General features: G+C 41.6%; 1 protein-coding gene across 1 annotated transcript; it reads right to left on the bottom strand.

Moving 5' to 3' along the window:
* Positions 1–1,062: 1,062 nt before the first annotated feature.
* On the bottom strand, positions 1,063–14,034 carry LOC110976667 (ras-related protein Rab-34-like). Its single transcript, XM_022230146.2, has 9 exons — positions 13,901–14,034; positions 10,138–10,223; positions 9,459–9,626; positions 9,028–9,092; positions 7,883–8,013; positions 7,090–7,180; positions 6,467–6,595; positions 4,712–4,801; positions 1,063–3,859 (listed from the first exon to the last, which is right to left on the bottom strand). The coding sequence occupies exons 1-8, from the start codon at positions 13,952–13,954 to the stop codon at positions 4,743–4,745; spliced, it is 783 nt and encodes a 260-aa protein (XP_022085838.1). The 5' UTR covers positions 13,955–14,034; the 3' UTR covers positions 1,063–3,859; positions 4,712–4,742.
* Positions 14,035–14,052: the final 18 nt, after the last annotated feature.

The following is a 14,052-nucleotide window of genomic DNA, read 5'->3' on the forward strand; positions in this document are numbered from 1 at the left end:
CAAGTCCAGTTGATGTTTAACACCCCCCCCCCAAAAAAACAGAAAATTGAAATAAGTTTTAAAAAGGTTTTACTTAAACTCTGGGCCTTGCAATTTACAGTTCTTGATGGAATCGATGATGATTTGATGATTATTGTGTGATAGTTACATCTTAACCCTAACCCTCCTCAATCCTTCACCTGTTGGAGGACTGAGGAGGGTTAGGGTTAAACCTTAGACATTCCACACATTAAAAAAAAAAAAGGAAAGTGGTTGAAAGCCATGTACAATATTGCCACTACAATCAGGGCTATAGGAATGAATGAATGAAAACGAAAGAACTTGCTAGGGTATGATATTAAATAGATCAATTTGGAGATTGATAGTTCACAGACACCATGTATATAATTTCTGGAATAAAAATAGTTCACCTCTGCACCACTTGGAAATATACTACAAAGCTATATAAATGTTATAGATTCCACATGTAACTACACCCTGCTTCAAGTCATGATTGTTCCCAGGTGAACAGTACCAAACTTGCACAGAGTTCTATATGCGGACATTACTCATTTTTCCCTAAAGGGGTATATCAGCCATCACAATGCAATGACGTCCTAAAAGTTCAAATTTAACAGGGCTGATATTGAATAATTTGCTGAGAAAATATTCAGAATTTTTCAAACCGGTCTCATGGGGTTTGTGCAGAGGGTGTCAAGTGATGTCCGGACACGGAACTGAATTTGTAACCTCCACAGATGAAAGAAATGGCTCTTGTTTGCCGTTCAAAGGAACAAAATCTAACCTAACATGCTCACTGCTAAGTTACGTCAGATACAATGCTAGGGGTATGTTGGCACAGAGATATGCTACAACGTGAATCTTTCTTTGAGGATTTGGGAGATGGAAATCTTCTATTACAAGTGAGTTGTCACGGCCCGCCGTATCTAGACTTGCTAGCTCAAATGTGCTTATGTTTCAGAGAAAGCTTCACCTATAATAAGCACATGTGACTACAGACTTGACAGAACAAAAATTTGAGCTGAGCACACAAATTCCTTCCTAGAAACTATAAACTCTGTCTTGAAAAAAGCACCTTCAAATTGTTGGTCATACATTAACTTCTTTTTTTTTGAAACAGGCAAAAAATCTTGCAGAACTCTCAACTGGCGGTGTAAATTGTACTGAACAATTTGGCAGAAGGCAGTGTTTGTTTTATATTGATACAATTTTGAATTTTAAAAATAACATTCTGAATTGAAGTTGGCATATTTTTCTGAGCTGGTTGGTCCAAGTTCAACAAGGAGGACTGAAGCTATATGGGGATTATACACAGAGCTTCTTATCCATTGAAAAGCTCACAGAGAGAAAACTGTGAGCTACATTGTATCTCAGGAAAAACTTCGCAGCTTGGGCCACCTGCAAAATTGTCAGCATCTTCTCGAAAAATTAAAATGTGAAATTTTGTTCACATTTTACCAATCTTATTTCCTCCATTAAGAAAAGTTACCCTCTGGAGTTTAGCCACCCTAAGACCCAGATATATTGCATGTAACTACAAATCGTTTTTCAAGAGGAAAAGTCCATTCCCCTTAAAAAAGGTGTCATATCCCTCCTTGGCTACATTAACTGAAGCAAATTCTTATCAATGCTGATTAAGATCAGGCTTGGCCCAGCCTAAATGCAACAAGATACAAGTTGAGCAATTGGTGTTAAGCATTGTGACTTAAGATATATTTCTTGGATGAGTTTTGGATGTGATTCTTCAGAGAAGATCTCCCTAAAACGCACACAGCTGAAGTAGAAAACAAATACCATATGAATAAATTTTTGCTTGCATTCTCTATAACCTAGAACCGTACCCTCGTATTCTTTGCACAAATTTACATAAATTACATCCAGCAACAACCCTGCATAAGGAACACACAACTAAACATGAAAAGACGAGTAAAATGATTGGTGAAGACGGACAGAGTACACTGTTCGAAACGTCGAGTTATTCCCCGGTTCTTCTCAGAACCACACCTACTCAAGAGATTGATACATGGTGCAACGGCAAGCAGTTTACTCGTCTAGTTTCTTTCACCATGAAAACCTTCAAGTCTTATCTATTAAACATGAGTAAAAGAATACATCCAATCAGAATACAGCATCCGTGACTAGATAGTTACCACATCAAGATAAAACAAAAGCAATCAATACACACATTTAAATCTTTGGCTTGTAAGCAGTATGTGAAGGCAACACACACATGAGACATAATGCTTGACACCTGTCCAGATGGAAAAGGGATACATTTATGAAAATCCTTGCTTTGTTTGTATTCATCATATCTAAGAGCACTAGTGATCTCTGAGTCATTCACGGAATTGTTTGAAATGAAAACAAACCATTGTGGGTAGTGTCCGGCCATGACTGTGCATGTGTCAACTAAGGGCTTCGGAAATAAAATCTCTCCAATTACAGCTCAAAGGATTTAGCGATCGCCAGTGCTCCAAAATGGCAAAGAAAATTTAAATTGAAACTATATATCCTAAGAGATTTGAAGCGATGGATTTGGAAATTATTTGCAACAGTGTGTTTCCAATTTGAAAGACGACACAGAATGAGATGCATGCATTATATCTTTAGAACCAGTGTTCCTGGACGGGGGAAAATAATGACGGACATTGCCGTGAACAAGAGTAACTCACAATGATTGATAGTGCAGAAAAGCAGCTCATGCCAGGCTCTACCTCATCTACTCTGCACTGCATGGGAAAGCCGACATCTGTTTGTGTCGGTGTGGTAGTCGAGTACATTTTCACGAGCACCTCTACTCGCATGTGCATATATGGTGAGAGCAAAGGTACATGTAGGTGCCTGGGTACTGTACTTCCCAATCATGCTCATGAATACAAGTACACAGACATTTTGCTTACGAATATATTTCATGAGAATGAGTAGTTTCCTGAGTACATTTTCACGAATGCACTCAAGTGTGAGTACAAGCGTGAGAATGAGTAATGGTTCATGTGTATTTCCAAATCAAAGCATTCATTTTGCACCACCTAAAACTGCCTAGGCAGTCAATTTTACTTCTGCAGTTTTTGAGCGTGGGTAACTTGGGGTCAGATTCTTTGGACAATAACGATGTTAACTGTCAATGTGACCAATGAAAGACAGGCAATGGATTCCGGGACAATTGGTGGAAGATGTCAACAAGAGAGGCTAAAATTGGCTCCCAGCTCTGAGGTGAACACTCGGTGGCACCATGTACTATCTGGTAAGTGTGAATTATTTCTATTTTTGCTGACTTACCGGCTCCACCCACAAACAGTGCTCTCTTTTGGCCAAAAATGCCAATTGTTTGACAGGTGGGGGCACTTTAAGTGTCACTTGAGACAATGATTCATGCTAATTTCGCTTGTCTCACAACTCAAGTTAAGACAGTACAAAAACACAACCATGATCTGTGTACATTCAGTTATAAACTGGACACAGCACTATACATATTCACTCCTTTGACTTACATACACAGAAATTAAGAATTGTGGCTATGGCTGAAAATAGCGCACGTGCCAATGGAGGCCACTGGCTAGCATCTGGAGCCATTTCCCATAGACATGTGTGCCACTACTAGCCACAAAATGTGCCCTCAGTCTCAACTAAGACATACTGTAGATTAGATGCAAATAACTTACAAACCAAGCCATTACTGTCAGCACCAACGGATGAATGGAGGATCAACACTTGGGTGGATGTCTATTAAGGCCGCTGGGATGAATCGCTCTCTTAAAGAATGTTTGATTGGCTAACAACTTGCACCATGTCAATGCAGCTAGCCAATCACGTCCATTGACACAAAAAGGTTGCTGTGCTCAGGCAATTACGGCGAGTTCTGTATTGCAATGGAAAATTCATAAAGAACAGTTTGGTGTCTACAGAATTGACAAGAACCTATGTCTAGCTCTTTCTACAGGTTGAGAGCACAGGGGTAAGAAACTGTATCAGCCCTTACCCTCCTAGACCCTTCAAAATCCACCAGGTTTGGACAATTTTGTGGGATTGGGGAAAGTAGAGCTTAACTGCTATTACTTTACATGGGACGTAATGCCCCTCGTTTGTTGAAGGAAAGAGAATGTGCCATTGGTTTCCTGCACACTGGGGGATTCAGGAATGTTCCCCACAAAAAGACTGGGTTATCCAGGATTACCAAATCCCAACTTTCTTGACATTTTTGCTTGACCCCTGCCAACACCGAACAGTGCAGGGACTAAATGGCAAAATTGAAAACCCAACAAAAGAGGGATATCTTCACATATATGTGACCCACTCTGTGAAAATGAATCTTAAGTCGCCAGAACCACTTTGGAGGAAAAAGTCCTTCAGAATAATTTTGCGCAGTGTAAATCAATAGGAACCCACAGCATCTTTCACCATGGAGTATCCACTTTCATCAGGATGCCAAACTGAGCGATACTTCAAAACAAAAAATTCAATTTGCTCTTTCCAATACAAATGAAAACTCAAAAAGTGGCTCTGGCGACTCATTTTCCCAGAATGGGTCACATATGTAAGCAGAGTGCAAGGTAGGGCATGTACACCCCAGAACCTATCAAAGCTGACCAAAATCCAGTTTTAACGTTGGGTTACGGTTAAACCCACCACACCAAATAAGGCTTTACAGGGGATATCAGGTTTGTTGGAAAATGATTAGATGAGGAATCAGACGTGGATTTTTGCAACTCACGGATGAAATCTATGAAGGCATTGTGGGGACATCAACAGGAACATTTGTTGTCATTCAGTGACGCGTCCAAATCACCAGGTTTATTAAGCTCTGTGATTAAGAGGGAGTGGGAAAATGAAATCCAACATCTGAGTCTCAAAGTCCGCCAGACTCGTATCACAGCAAAGAAATACAACCTAATACATGTACAGTAGGCCCCGCAGGATTCACCAAAGACAGCCTAACCCTAGCCCCCTAGGGACCATTGACATCCTGCATAACCTTGTTGGGTTCAGCATGGTTAGGGTTACCCTAGCCCCCTGGGGACCATTGAAATCCTGTATAACCTTGTTGGGTTCAGCATGGTTAGGGTTACCCTAGCCCCCTAGGGACCATTGAAATCTTGCATAACTTTGTTGGGTTCAGCTTGATTAGGGTGAACCCTAACCCCCTAGGGACCATTGAAATCCTGCATAACTTTGTTGGGTTCAGCATGGTTAGGGTGAACCCTAGCCCCCTAGGGACCATTGAAATCCTGCATAACTTTGTTGGGTTCAGCATGGTTAGGGTTACCCTAGCCCCCTGGGACCATTGAAATCCTGCATAACTTTGTTGGGTTCAGCATGGTTAGGGTTACCCTAGCCCCCTAGGGACCATTGAAATCCTGTATAACCTTGTTGGGTTCAGCATGGTTAGGGTTACCCTAACCCCCTGGGACCATTGAAATCCTGCATAACTTTGTTGGGTTCGGCATGGTTAGGGTTACCCTAGCCCCCTAGGGACCATTGAAATCCTGCATAACTTTGTTGGGTTCAGCATGGTTAGGGTTACCCTAGCCCCCTAGGGACCATTGAAATCCTGCATAACTTTGTTGGGTTCAGCATGGTTAGGGTTACCCTAGCCCCCTAGGGACCATTGAAATCCTGCATAACTTTGTTGGGTTCAGCATGGTTAGGGTTACCCTAGCCCCCTAGGGACCATTGAAATCCTGCATAACTTTGTTGGGTTCAGCATGGTTAGGGTTACCCTAGCCCCCTAGGGACCATTGAAATCTTGCATAACTTTGTTGGGTTCAGCATGGTTAGGGTTACCCTAGCCCCCTAGGGACCATTGAAATCCTGCATAACCTTGTTGGGTTCAGCATGGTTATGTTTAATGGATGACAGACTACAGGTGCACTTTAGTCCATAATGGCATCGCAGCTGTAGGGACCACATTTGTGTTAAAGTATAAATTAGTATGAGGACAAATTTGTTGTGGGGCAAAGATTTTCTGACAAAGAACAAACGTTGGGCTGACCAAGGTGCAATATCACTTGCAACAATGACAAAGAAGAATGACTTTGCTCAGTGGAAAATGAAATGTTTCCTTCCATCTTTCACCTTACAAGATTATCTTAACTTTGAACTCACAAACACTTGGGACTTGTACACCGCTCCCCGTTCGTTGGAAATAATGAATACCCTGTCGAAGGACCAAGTTTTTAAAACATTTTAACCCCATTTTATTTTCTAGAATTGATCTTAACTACCAACAGAAAGTTATGAGAATGAATATATAACATGTCTTCTGCATAAAATCAAAAGGTAAGTTTTGGAATTAAGTGCCATCCAGAAGGGTAAAATGATCAGGGCCATGTTTGATAAGCACCCATTTGCCAACCACTGGCTCAGTTTGCCTGGTACCCATGCATCAAATGCATCCTGGGCACCAGGGATTACCTCTGACCGAACTTGGACAAGGATGGACTGATTGAGACATTTCCGTGTGACTTACTGATGAGGTGACTCCCAGTGGACACGGCAATCTTCTTCGATTTGAGATCCATGTCATCCACCTCCCTACTGACCGCCGCGTTGAACGTGATGCAGGCCACGCGGAAGAAGAAATCGGTGACATTCTCGCCTTGGGACGAAATGAGTGAAAGTTGTGACATTTGGATGGTAGATGGAAATGGGGAAAGCTATGAGAAATTGATCAGTTGGAAACTTTGGATATTATGAGGAGCAACTGTCTGTGCCTTAGAAGGAAATCACTTCGCATCAAGTTTAAAGTTTTGATGAGATTGTCGAAAAATGCCCAATTAATGCAGAGGACCCTCCCTGATCCTTCAAAATCTGTTGGTTTTTCAAAGATGCTTGTAAGATTAAGGGATTTTCAGTCTAGCCACCACTACAGTATGCAGGAACTGATTCTACTTGTACGTGTGAGTTCATTGCAAAGAATGTGCCATGTTGGTTTTCCCCACAGAGGAGGATCTTGAGGGATTGAAAAAGGTTTCCAGCAAAGGTGTTAAGACAATTAGGTTTCAATGATGAGAAAAACAGTCAGAGTATGGATTCTTTCGGGGGGGGTGGTCCATATTTTGTGAAACATGTACATGAAGAAAGTGCACTGACCTGTTAATGAGGAGACAACCCAATACTCTGCTTGAATTTGCTGGGCCATCTTGAAGCCTCTCTCCTCCGCTTCCTGAAATTGCTGCTTAGACTGAAAACACACGGGGAACAAAATGGGACAGAACATCGTGAGAGCAGCTCCAAGCGCAGCACTAACACCACTGGCTGTGAAAGGGCACCATGTTACATCTACATGCTAGTCTTCAACTACTCACCACGTATTATTCCAACGAAAGCTCTTGTTTGTTTTTGTTGATTGCGAGCATCCATAAACAGGCTTGGTATTATACAAGACATCTTAAACGTATTTGACAATTCTCTGATCATTTTTGTCAAACTTTCACCAAAACAAAAAGGAACTTGGGGAAGATGTGTCCAGGTGCATACGACTGCAGGGCAAGGTTGGATGGTCACTTAAGTTAATTTCATTCATGCAACAAAAGATTGATTGAAAGAGAACTGGTCAGTAAAACTCAATCAAACGGTAGACTGCGGTACTTTCTGCTGCATCGAGTTCAAATAAGCCAATTGAATCCCACAGCTTTGATGGTTGGGTGTAGTGGTTACAATGCCTGCACTATTGACCAAGAGGATATGCATTTGGGTCTGCTACCAGCAAGCTTTTCAAATACTCTCAAAAACTCTGAGATGTAGTGAGCACAGATATATTACATCAATGAAGAAAAGAAACCTTAACCACCCCCCAAAAAATTAAAGGTCACCACAGTAAACTCTGTCCTATTTTCCTCCTCATTTCATTCACGAAGGAAACTTTGAAGTCAATGCCACTTACACATAAATCCTTCTTGGTTCCAACAAGGAAGAGATGGACACAGCCACTGTTTTCCCTTAGAGCTTCTTCATGCCACCTGGATACGCTCTCCAATGAGTATGGGTCCATCAGGTCAAATACGATCACAACAACTGCAAATGAATGCAACTGGTGCTTATGGAATTCACAGCAGACAGTATCTTGGGGTAGTGGGCTGGGTAATTAAGGATATTCTCATCAACCAAATGTACATCCTTTCTGTTTCTATTTGTTTGTTCATTTGCTGGGATTCTGTCTGTTTGTTTTGACTTATCAACAAAACCAGTTCCCTCCCATTCTCAAACACGAAAGACTTCCAGCGTGTCTGTGAACATTTGATTTAAATACACCTGTACAGTCGTTTGAGTGCATTGCACTCGTTAAAAAATAGACATGTGGTCTTTGAATCTTTTATTCATGTACATGTATTCAATTTCCTTACTGTTGAGCGTCCAAAGGCAATTGGTTGCTGGTGGGTGGTTAATTCATACAATTGCACAACAACTTGAGTTCTGTGGCCTCTTTTGAATAGAAATTATATATATTACAAGTGTTAATACATGAACCACTTGCTGCCGGGTGGATTTTTCTTGAGTAAGACAAGATGCCGGGTCCTGGATATTTCAGCCAGGCCTGCAGCCTTGGAAAAAGAGCCCAGATTGTGCGGTGTTTTACGTAAGATTCTTTTGTTCCCGAAACTGGCACGGTGTACTGCTGACCTCTTTTCCATAGGGAACAGACTCATCGCTGCGGTAGTGGAGAGCTTTTGTCCCCGGTGGTAATCCGCTCGCTATAAATGCCTCAAACCATGGTATACTGTTTCAGAACAAGGCTGGATTATCTCCACTATTGAGAGCAAAAAAGTCAGTAATGCCCAGCAGCTCAGTCTTTGGTGCTGAGCACTGTCTTTTGTTATAAGGCCCAACTCTTTTGTCCCAGTTCCGGGCTCCCTGGCTCTGCATATAAAGCCTATGCACTTGAAAACAGGTCGCCCGGCAGGAAGTGGTCAAGCAAGCTATGCTACATCTTGATATTGGGTTTTGCAAGTAATTGACAATTTCTCAATTCGGCAATGTCAACTGCCCCAAAAATATTGATTTTTTTCCCCTGCAAATAATCATACTTACCATGTGCTCCTCTGTAGTAAGCTGATGCTATACATCTAAACCTCTCTTGACCAGCTGTATCCCATCTGAGAAAAATGAAACAGCATATGAGTTTAGGTTTTAAGAGAGAATACCCAAACAAATTTGACGGCACTTTGCTCCAAGGTGATGTGGATATTAATACTACAACTTTGAACCATTGCTTTCTGTAATTTGTGGGAAGAATTTTGTGGGTAGACTCAAACCAACTAAAACTGGGCCATAGGGCTTTCTCAGGAAAGATAGTTGACTTACAAGTAGCAGCTCAGGGTTATGGGGAGTTTGAGGTTTGAGTCACAATCTTGCAGTGTTTCATTCTCACAGTTTCACAGACGGAATGGTAAAAAAGAAAAATCTAAAAAATGTGAGAGAAATGCCCTTAAAAGTATGTTGGTGTCTACCTCTCGACTCACATTTGTAAGTTGAAGGGGACACTAAGTATATCAAATCTTTCCACTTCAAAGTCGACACCGATGGTTGCCTTGTAGTCTCGGTCAAAGCATTCATGGCAGAACCGATTGACGAGGGAGGTCTTACCAACTGAAACATCGCCCACCACAATCATTTTGGACACCTTTAGTCTGAACAAAATGATAAACAGCATTATCAGATTTCACGAACATACAAGTTGCAAAATTCCAAAACATTTTGAAGTCACCCAACACAGAAATTGTTCAAGACTATATGAGACCCACTCTGTGAAAATGAGTCACAAGTTGGCAGAGCCACTACGGAGTAAAAAGTCCTTTAGAATATTTTTGCAGAGTGTAAATCAATAGGAACCAACAGCATTTTTCACCATGGAGTATCCACTTTCATCGAAATACCAAACTGAGTGATACATCAAAACAAAAAGCTTGATTTGCTCTTTTCAATACAAATAAAAACTCAAAACGTGGCTCTGGCAACGTATGACTCATCTTCACAGAGCAGGTCACATATAAAGTTTGGTCTAATGCTGCAATGCAAATTTCGTTTGACTGACAAAGAGACAGCCACCTATGAAGTCACCTAAACCAGTGAACATTTCAGCAAGCAAAATCTGCAAAATTAGCTTTCAGCACCAGATTCTCAGTTTTCAAGATGACTTACCCAACAGTTCCTGTTTTTTTGGCAAGACAGGCATTTCGCACTGCTGGACTGAAGTCCTGTTCTCTGTAGGGAGATTCATTTAATGGCTGCAGGAACACAGACAAAAGGGAAGTTACAAAATGGGAAGTAGTGACAGTCATAATCTGTGAATTGGCACTTCCACAGATTAGGCAGAAATGCATAAATTTACAAACTAGATCATGATCATGTAAAAACAAGTTACCTGTCGTAACTGTCATAATTGACAAGCAACGCTTATTGTGCATGTTCATTACCATTAGTGACCTTCCTGCTACAATAGCAAATGAACTGGAGACCGGTTTAGTCAAATGCTGTTCTGCCTCTCGCAGAGGTGGAATAATCAATTATGAGCCACATCCCCACATTAGTTCTAACATCCAGGACTGTATCCGCCTTGAGCAGAAGCTGAGCTGGTATTGACGCCCCCGTCATGAATGCATTTCATAGTCGTTTGTGAAACAGCAAAGTGCAGTGCCGACCAAACGAGCCTCCACTGCAAGGACAATTACGCCCTCTCTTGGTCCATGTACATGTAGTAGTAATGAACTAAATTTCGTTACTTTACACTTCACAATAGGTAGGAAAATTAGAAACTTGGTGACTATAATATTTAAAAATAACAACACATTTATAAAGCGCCAACTCCATATAAATGCTCCAAGGTGCAACTATACAGTCATGGACACTAGAACACAAAACAAAGTAAACACAAAAAGTACTACAAATCACAATGAAGGGCTAAACTACATGTACGAAAGGGAGATGGGACAGTGGGATTAACACTGAGTGGCCTGCGACACTCATGATGACAGTTCAACTTTAAGTAGGGCGTGACCTACATGTACATGTAAGTAGGGTGGGGAGGGGGAGCATTTCTAAAGACTGCACGACTAGTACGCAATGCACTGCTGCAGGAGAGAATGGGATCAACACTGATCGTACTTCACATAATAAAGGATGTGATCAACACTGATCATACTTCACATAATAAAGGATGTGATCAAAACTGATCATACTTCACATAATAAAGGATGGGATCAACACTGATCATACTTCACATAATAAAGGATGTGATCAACACTGATCGTACTTCACATAATAAAGGATGTGATCAACACTGATCATACTTCACATAATAAAGGATGTGATCAACACTGATCGTACTTCACATAATAAAGGATGTGATCAACACTGATCGTACTTCACATAATAAAGGATGTGATCAACACTGATCATACTTCACATAATAAAGGATGTGATCAACACTGATCGTACTTCACATAATAAAGGATGTGATCAACACTGATCGTACTTCACATAATAAAGGATGTGATCAACACTGATCATACTTCACATAATAAAGGATGTGATCAACACTGATCATACTTCACATAATAAAAAAACCTTAAAAGTACTTTGACAATAAAATGTTTTGCTGTTTTGTGCAAAATCTGTATTTGCCCCAATCCGGAGTTTTTCATCCAAGCCTGTACATGTAGATCAAGCTGTTGAATTGATTGAGAAGGTTCAGCAAATGGCCACAAAGTTGATTTCTGATTTGAGATTGAAACCCCATACTAAGTGAGAGACTAGATGAACTCAACCTATACAGTTTAGAAGGAAGATAAAGACTGAACATGATAGAAGTGTTTGACATCCTGAATGACAAGGGAGGAATCAAAGAAGGCACATTCATGAAATTGTTTACAAGAAACCGTAATCAGATCACACGTCAGGGGACAGTTTACAATTGTTCAAACTAGTCCTCACATGCCTTAACCCCTTGATGACGGGAACTTTTTTCTGAAAGCCGACTCCAAGAATTCTAGCCTCACTTGGCCACGAAGGCCACCTGCCAAACCACAAATTCTCGGTTTGTGGCCCAGCGTGCTCTGCAAGCTTTGAATTACACAGTGAAAAGGCTCATTGTTTGGTGGCATGCGGATCTACTCACCCTTCCACATTCCCGTTGCTTCTTTTCAAAGTGGGGACTATTGTGAAGCTGGTAATGATGATGCAAATTCGGTCTTTTCATTTCTGGGCTACACACTAAGGCCAATCACCATATATACAAGAGCCAGGGTCTGCCTTCTTTCACCGTGTTCGCTCGAGCGTGGGCCGAGAATAATAGCTGAAAAGCGGGCTGAGGATCTCAATTTTTATGGCGGCTTTTACCGTCATCCATCGCGAAGGGGTTAAGAAGGGTTTGCATTGCACAAACTTTTCTTTATGTTTATCAGAGCAATCAACCAATAACTGAACAGTCTCCTAGCCTAAGTGGTCAACCTTAAAAAGTACCATGACTACCACGAACCTAGCCCCACTAGTGTGGCACGGACTCTTGCTACCGCTCAATCGCTAGCCACACATCCGTATATGCAATTTGTGTGTCGGCGTAGTGAAAAAGTTCGGGGCACCCTCTTATAATCGGAGGCACAATTTTTTTTTTGCACACAGAGATGATCCTTAGCCTCTCCGCTTTCTTAGCGCCATTTATTGAATGATTTCACTCACGTTGTTCTGGTATTTTCCCGTCTTTTTGCCTTCACCCATTCAATCTCACGGGCTCGCTCTCACAGTCGCCATCTTTAAAATAAGGCCGTTGAACATTACATCCATGACATCACTTGACCCCTAATCTTCTCGACGGCTGTTCCATGTCAAGACATATCTAATACACGGACTGAGTGGTAACATACTACATGTATCAATGGGCTCTTCCAAAACTTGGGGAGAGGCTAAGAATCATCTCTGTATGCAAAAAAAATTGCACCTACAATTATCAGAGGGTGCGCCGAACTTTTTCACTATGCCGACACGCAAATTGCGTATACGGATGTGTGGCTAAGGATGGAGCGGTAGCGAGAGTCCGTGCCAGTGGGGCTACTGCGAACCCAACCATGCCAACACTCCCCACAATTCTTGGGCATGTCATGCATGTTGGGTAGGCAAAATCAATCAAATTAACCTGTTCATAGACTTGATTCCTATCATTGGAGTAAGAAACCAGAGAGGCTATTTTTTTGTATGGGTTCATAAAAGCTTAGACTTATTCTATTCCCATCATAAGTTCAGCGTTATTAACATTAGGCCAGCCACACTGCAAAGCCAAAGGGGTCATTTGGTCTGATCCCCAGTCCCCCGTCATTCATTTCATGAATCGTGGGACTGGGAATTATATGTGCATATAATGAGTTTTGCCCTTACCCAACGTATAACCTGTATAATAATAAGCACTGTATGCTCAGTGCTTGTCTGAGAGCTTGCGACCTCCTGCTTAAAAAAATGTTTAAAAAATACATCTTGAAAATAGTTCGCGGCACCCGCTGCTTCATTTGACTCGGAACGGCCAGCTGACCCCGGCGAGCTGGGTGGTCGAGTGGTTAAGACATCTGCACTAGTGAGCAGGAGGTCATGGGTTCGAGTCCCACCCGAGCAAGCTTGTGAGGTTTTGCTTGCAAGCTCTCGGACAAGCACTGAGCATACAGTGCTTATTAATATGCGTTGGGTAAGGGCAAAACTCGTCATATATAATTAACATCTCCCCAACGCAAAAATACATCTTGAAAAAAGTGGGACTGGGAGCTGTCAGCTGGTACTGGTCAATATGGTCAACATGGTCAAGTGGTTGTGCCATTCCACTGCCATGACTGCATATTTTGATAATGAATTTAAGCAAGAAATAATCCCAAACGTCTGCGATTAAAGAAGTGAAATTCTATGCCAGTTCTGAGGGACTTACAGGGGTAAACTGTCGTATTGTTCGATCCTTCCGGGCTCTGTTTACCGCAGTCATGGCAATGGCAGTGAAGTTCAGCACTTTTTAATTCCTTGAAAAACAAAAATGATAGGACGCCACCAATCGTGGCATGTAGTTTAGTCGGGTGCTTGACG

Source organism: Acanthaster planci, linkage group LG09 (assembly GCF_054643075.1).
Source record: "Acanthaster planci isolate LZ-2023a linkage group LG09, COTS_SCS, whole genome shotgun sequence".
Taxonomy (NCBI): domain Eukaryota; kingdom Metazoa; phylum Echinodermata; class Asteroidea; order Valvatida; family Acanthasteridae; genus Acanthaster; species Acanthaster planci.

Bases quoted from the DNA above. Each gene is read 5' to 3' on its own strand.
- LOC110976667 (XM_022230146.2), bottom strand. From the start codon at position 13,954: ATGACTGCGGTAAACAGAGCCCGGAAGGATCGAACAATACGACAGTTT. The intron at 9,093-9,458 runs GTGAGTCGAGAG...CATTTTTCTCAG, and splicing joins GTCCCCTTCAACTTACAAAT to ATGGGATACAGCTGGTCAAG. The intron at 6,596-7,089 runs GTCAGTGCACTT...TTTCGTCCCAAG, and splicing joins GGTTGTCTCCTCATTAACAG to GCGAGAATGTCACCGATTTC.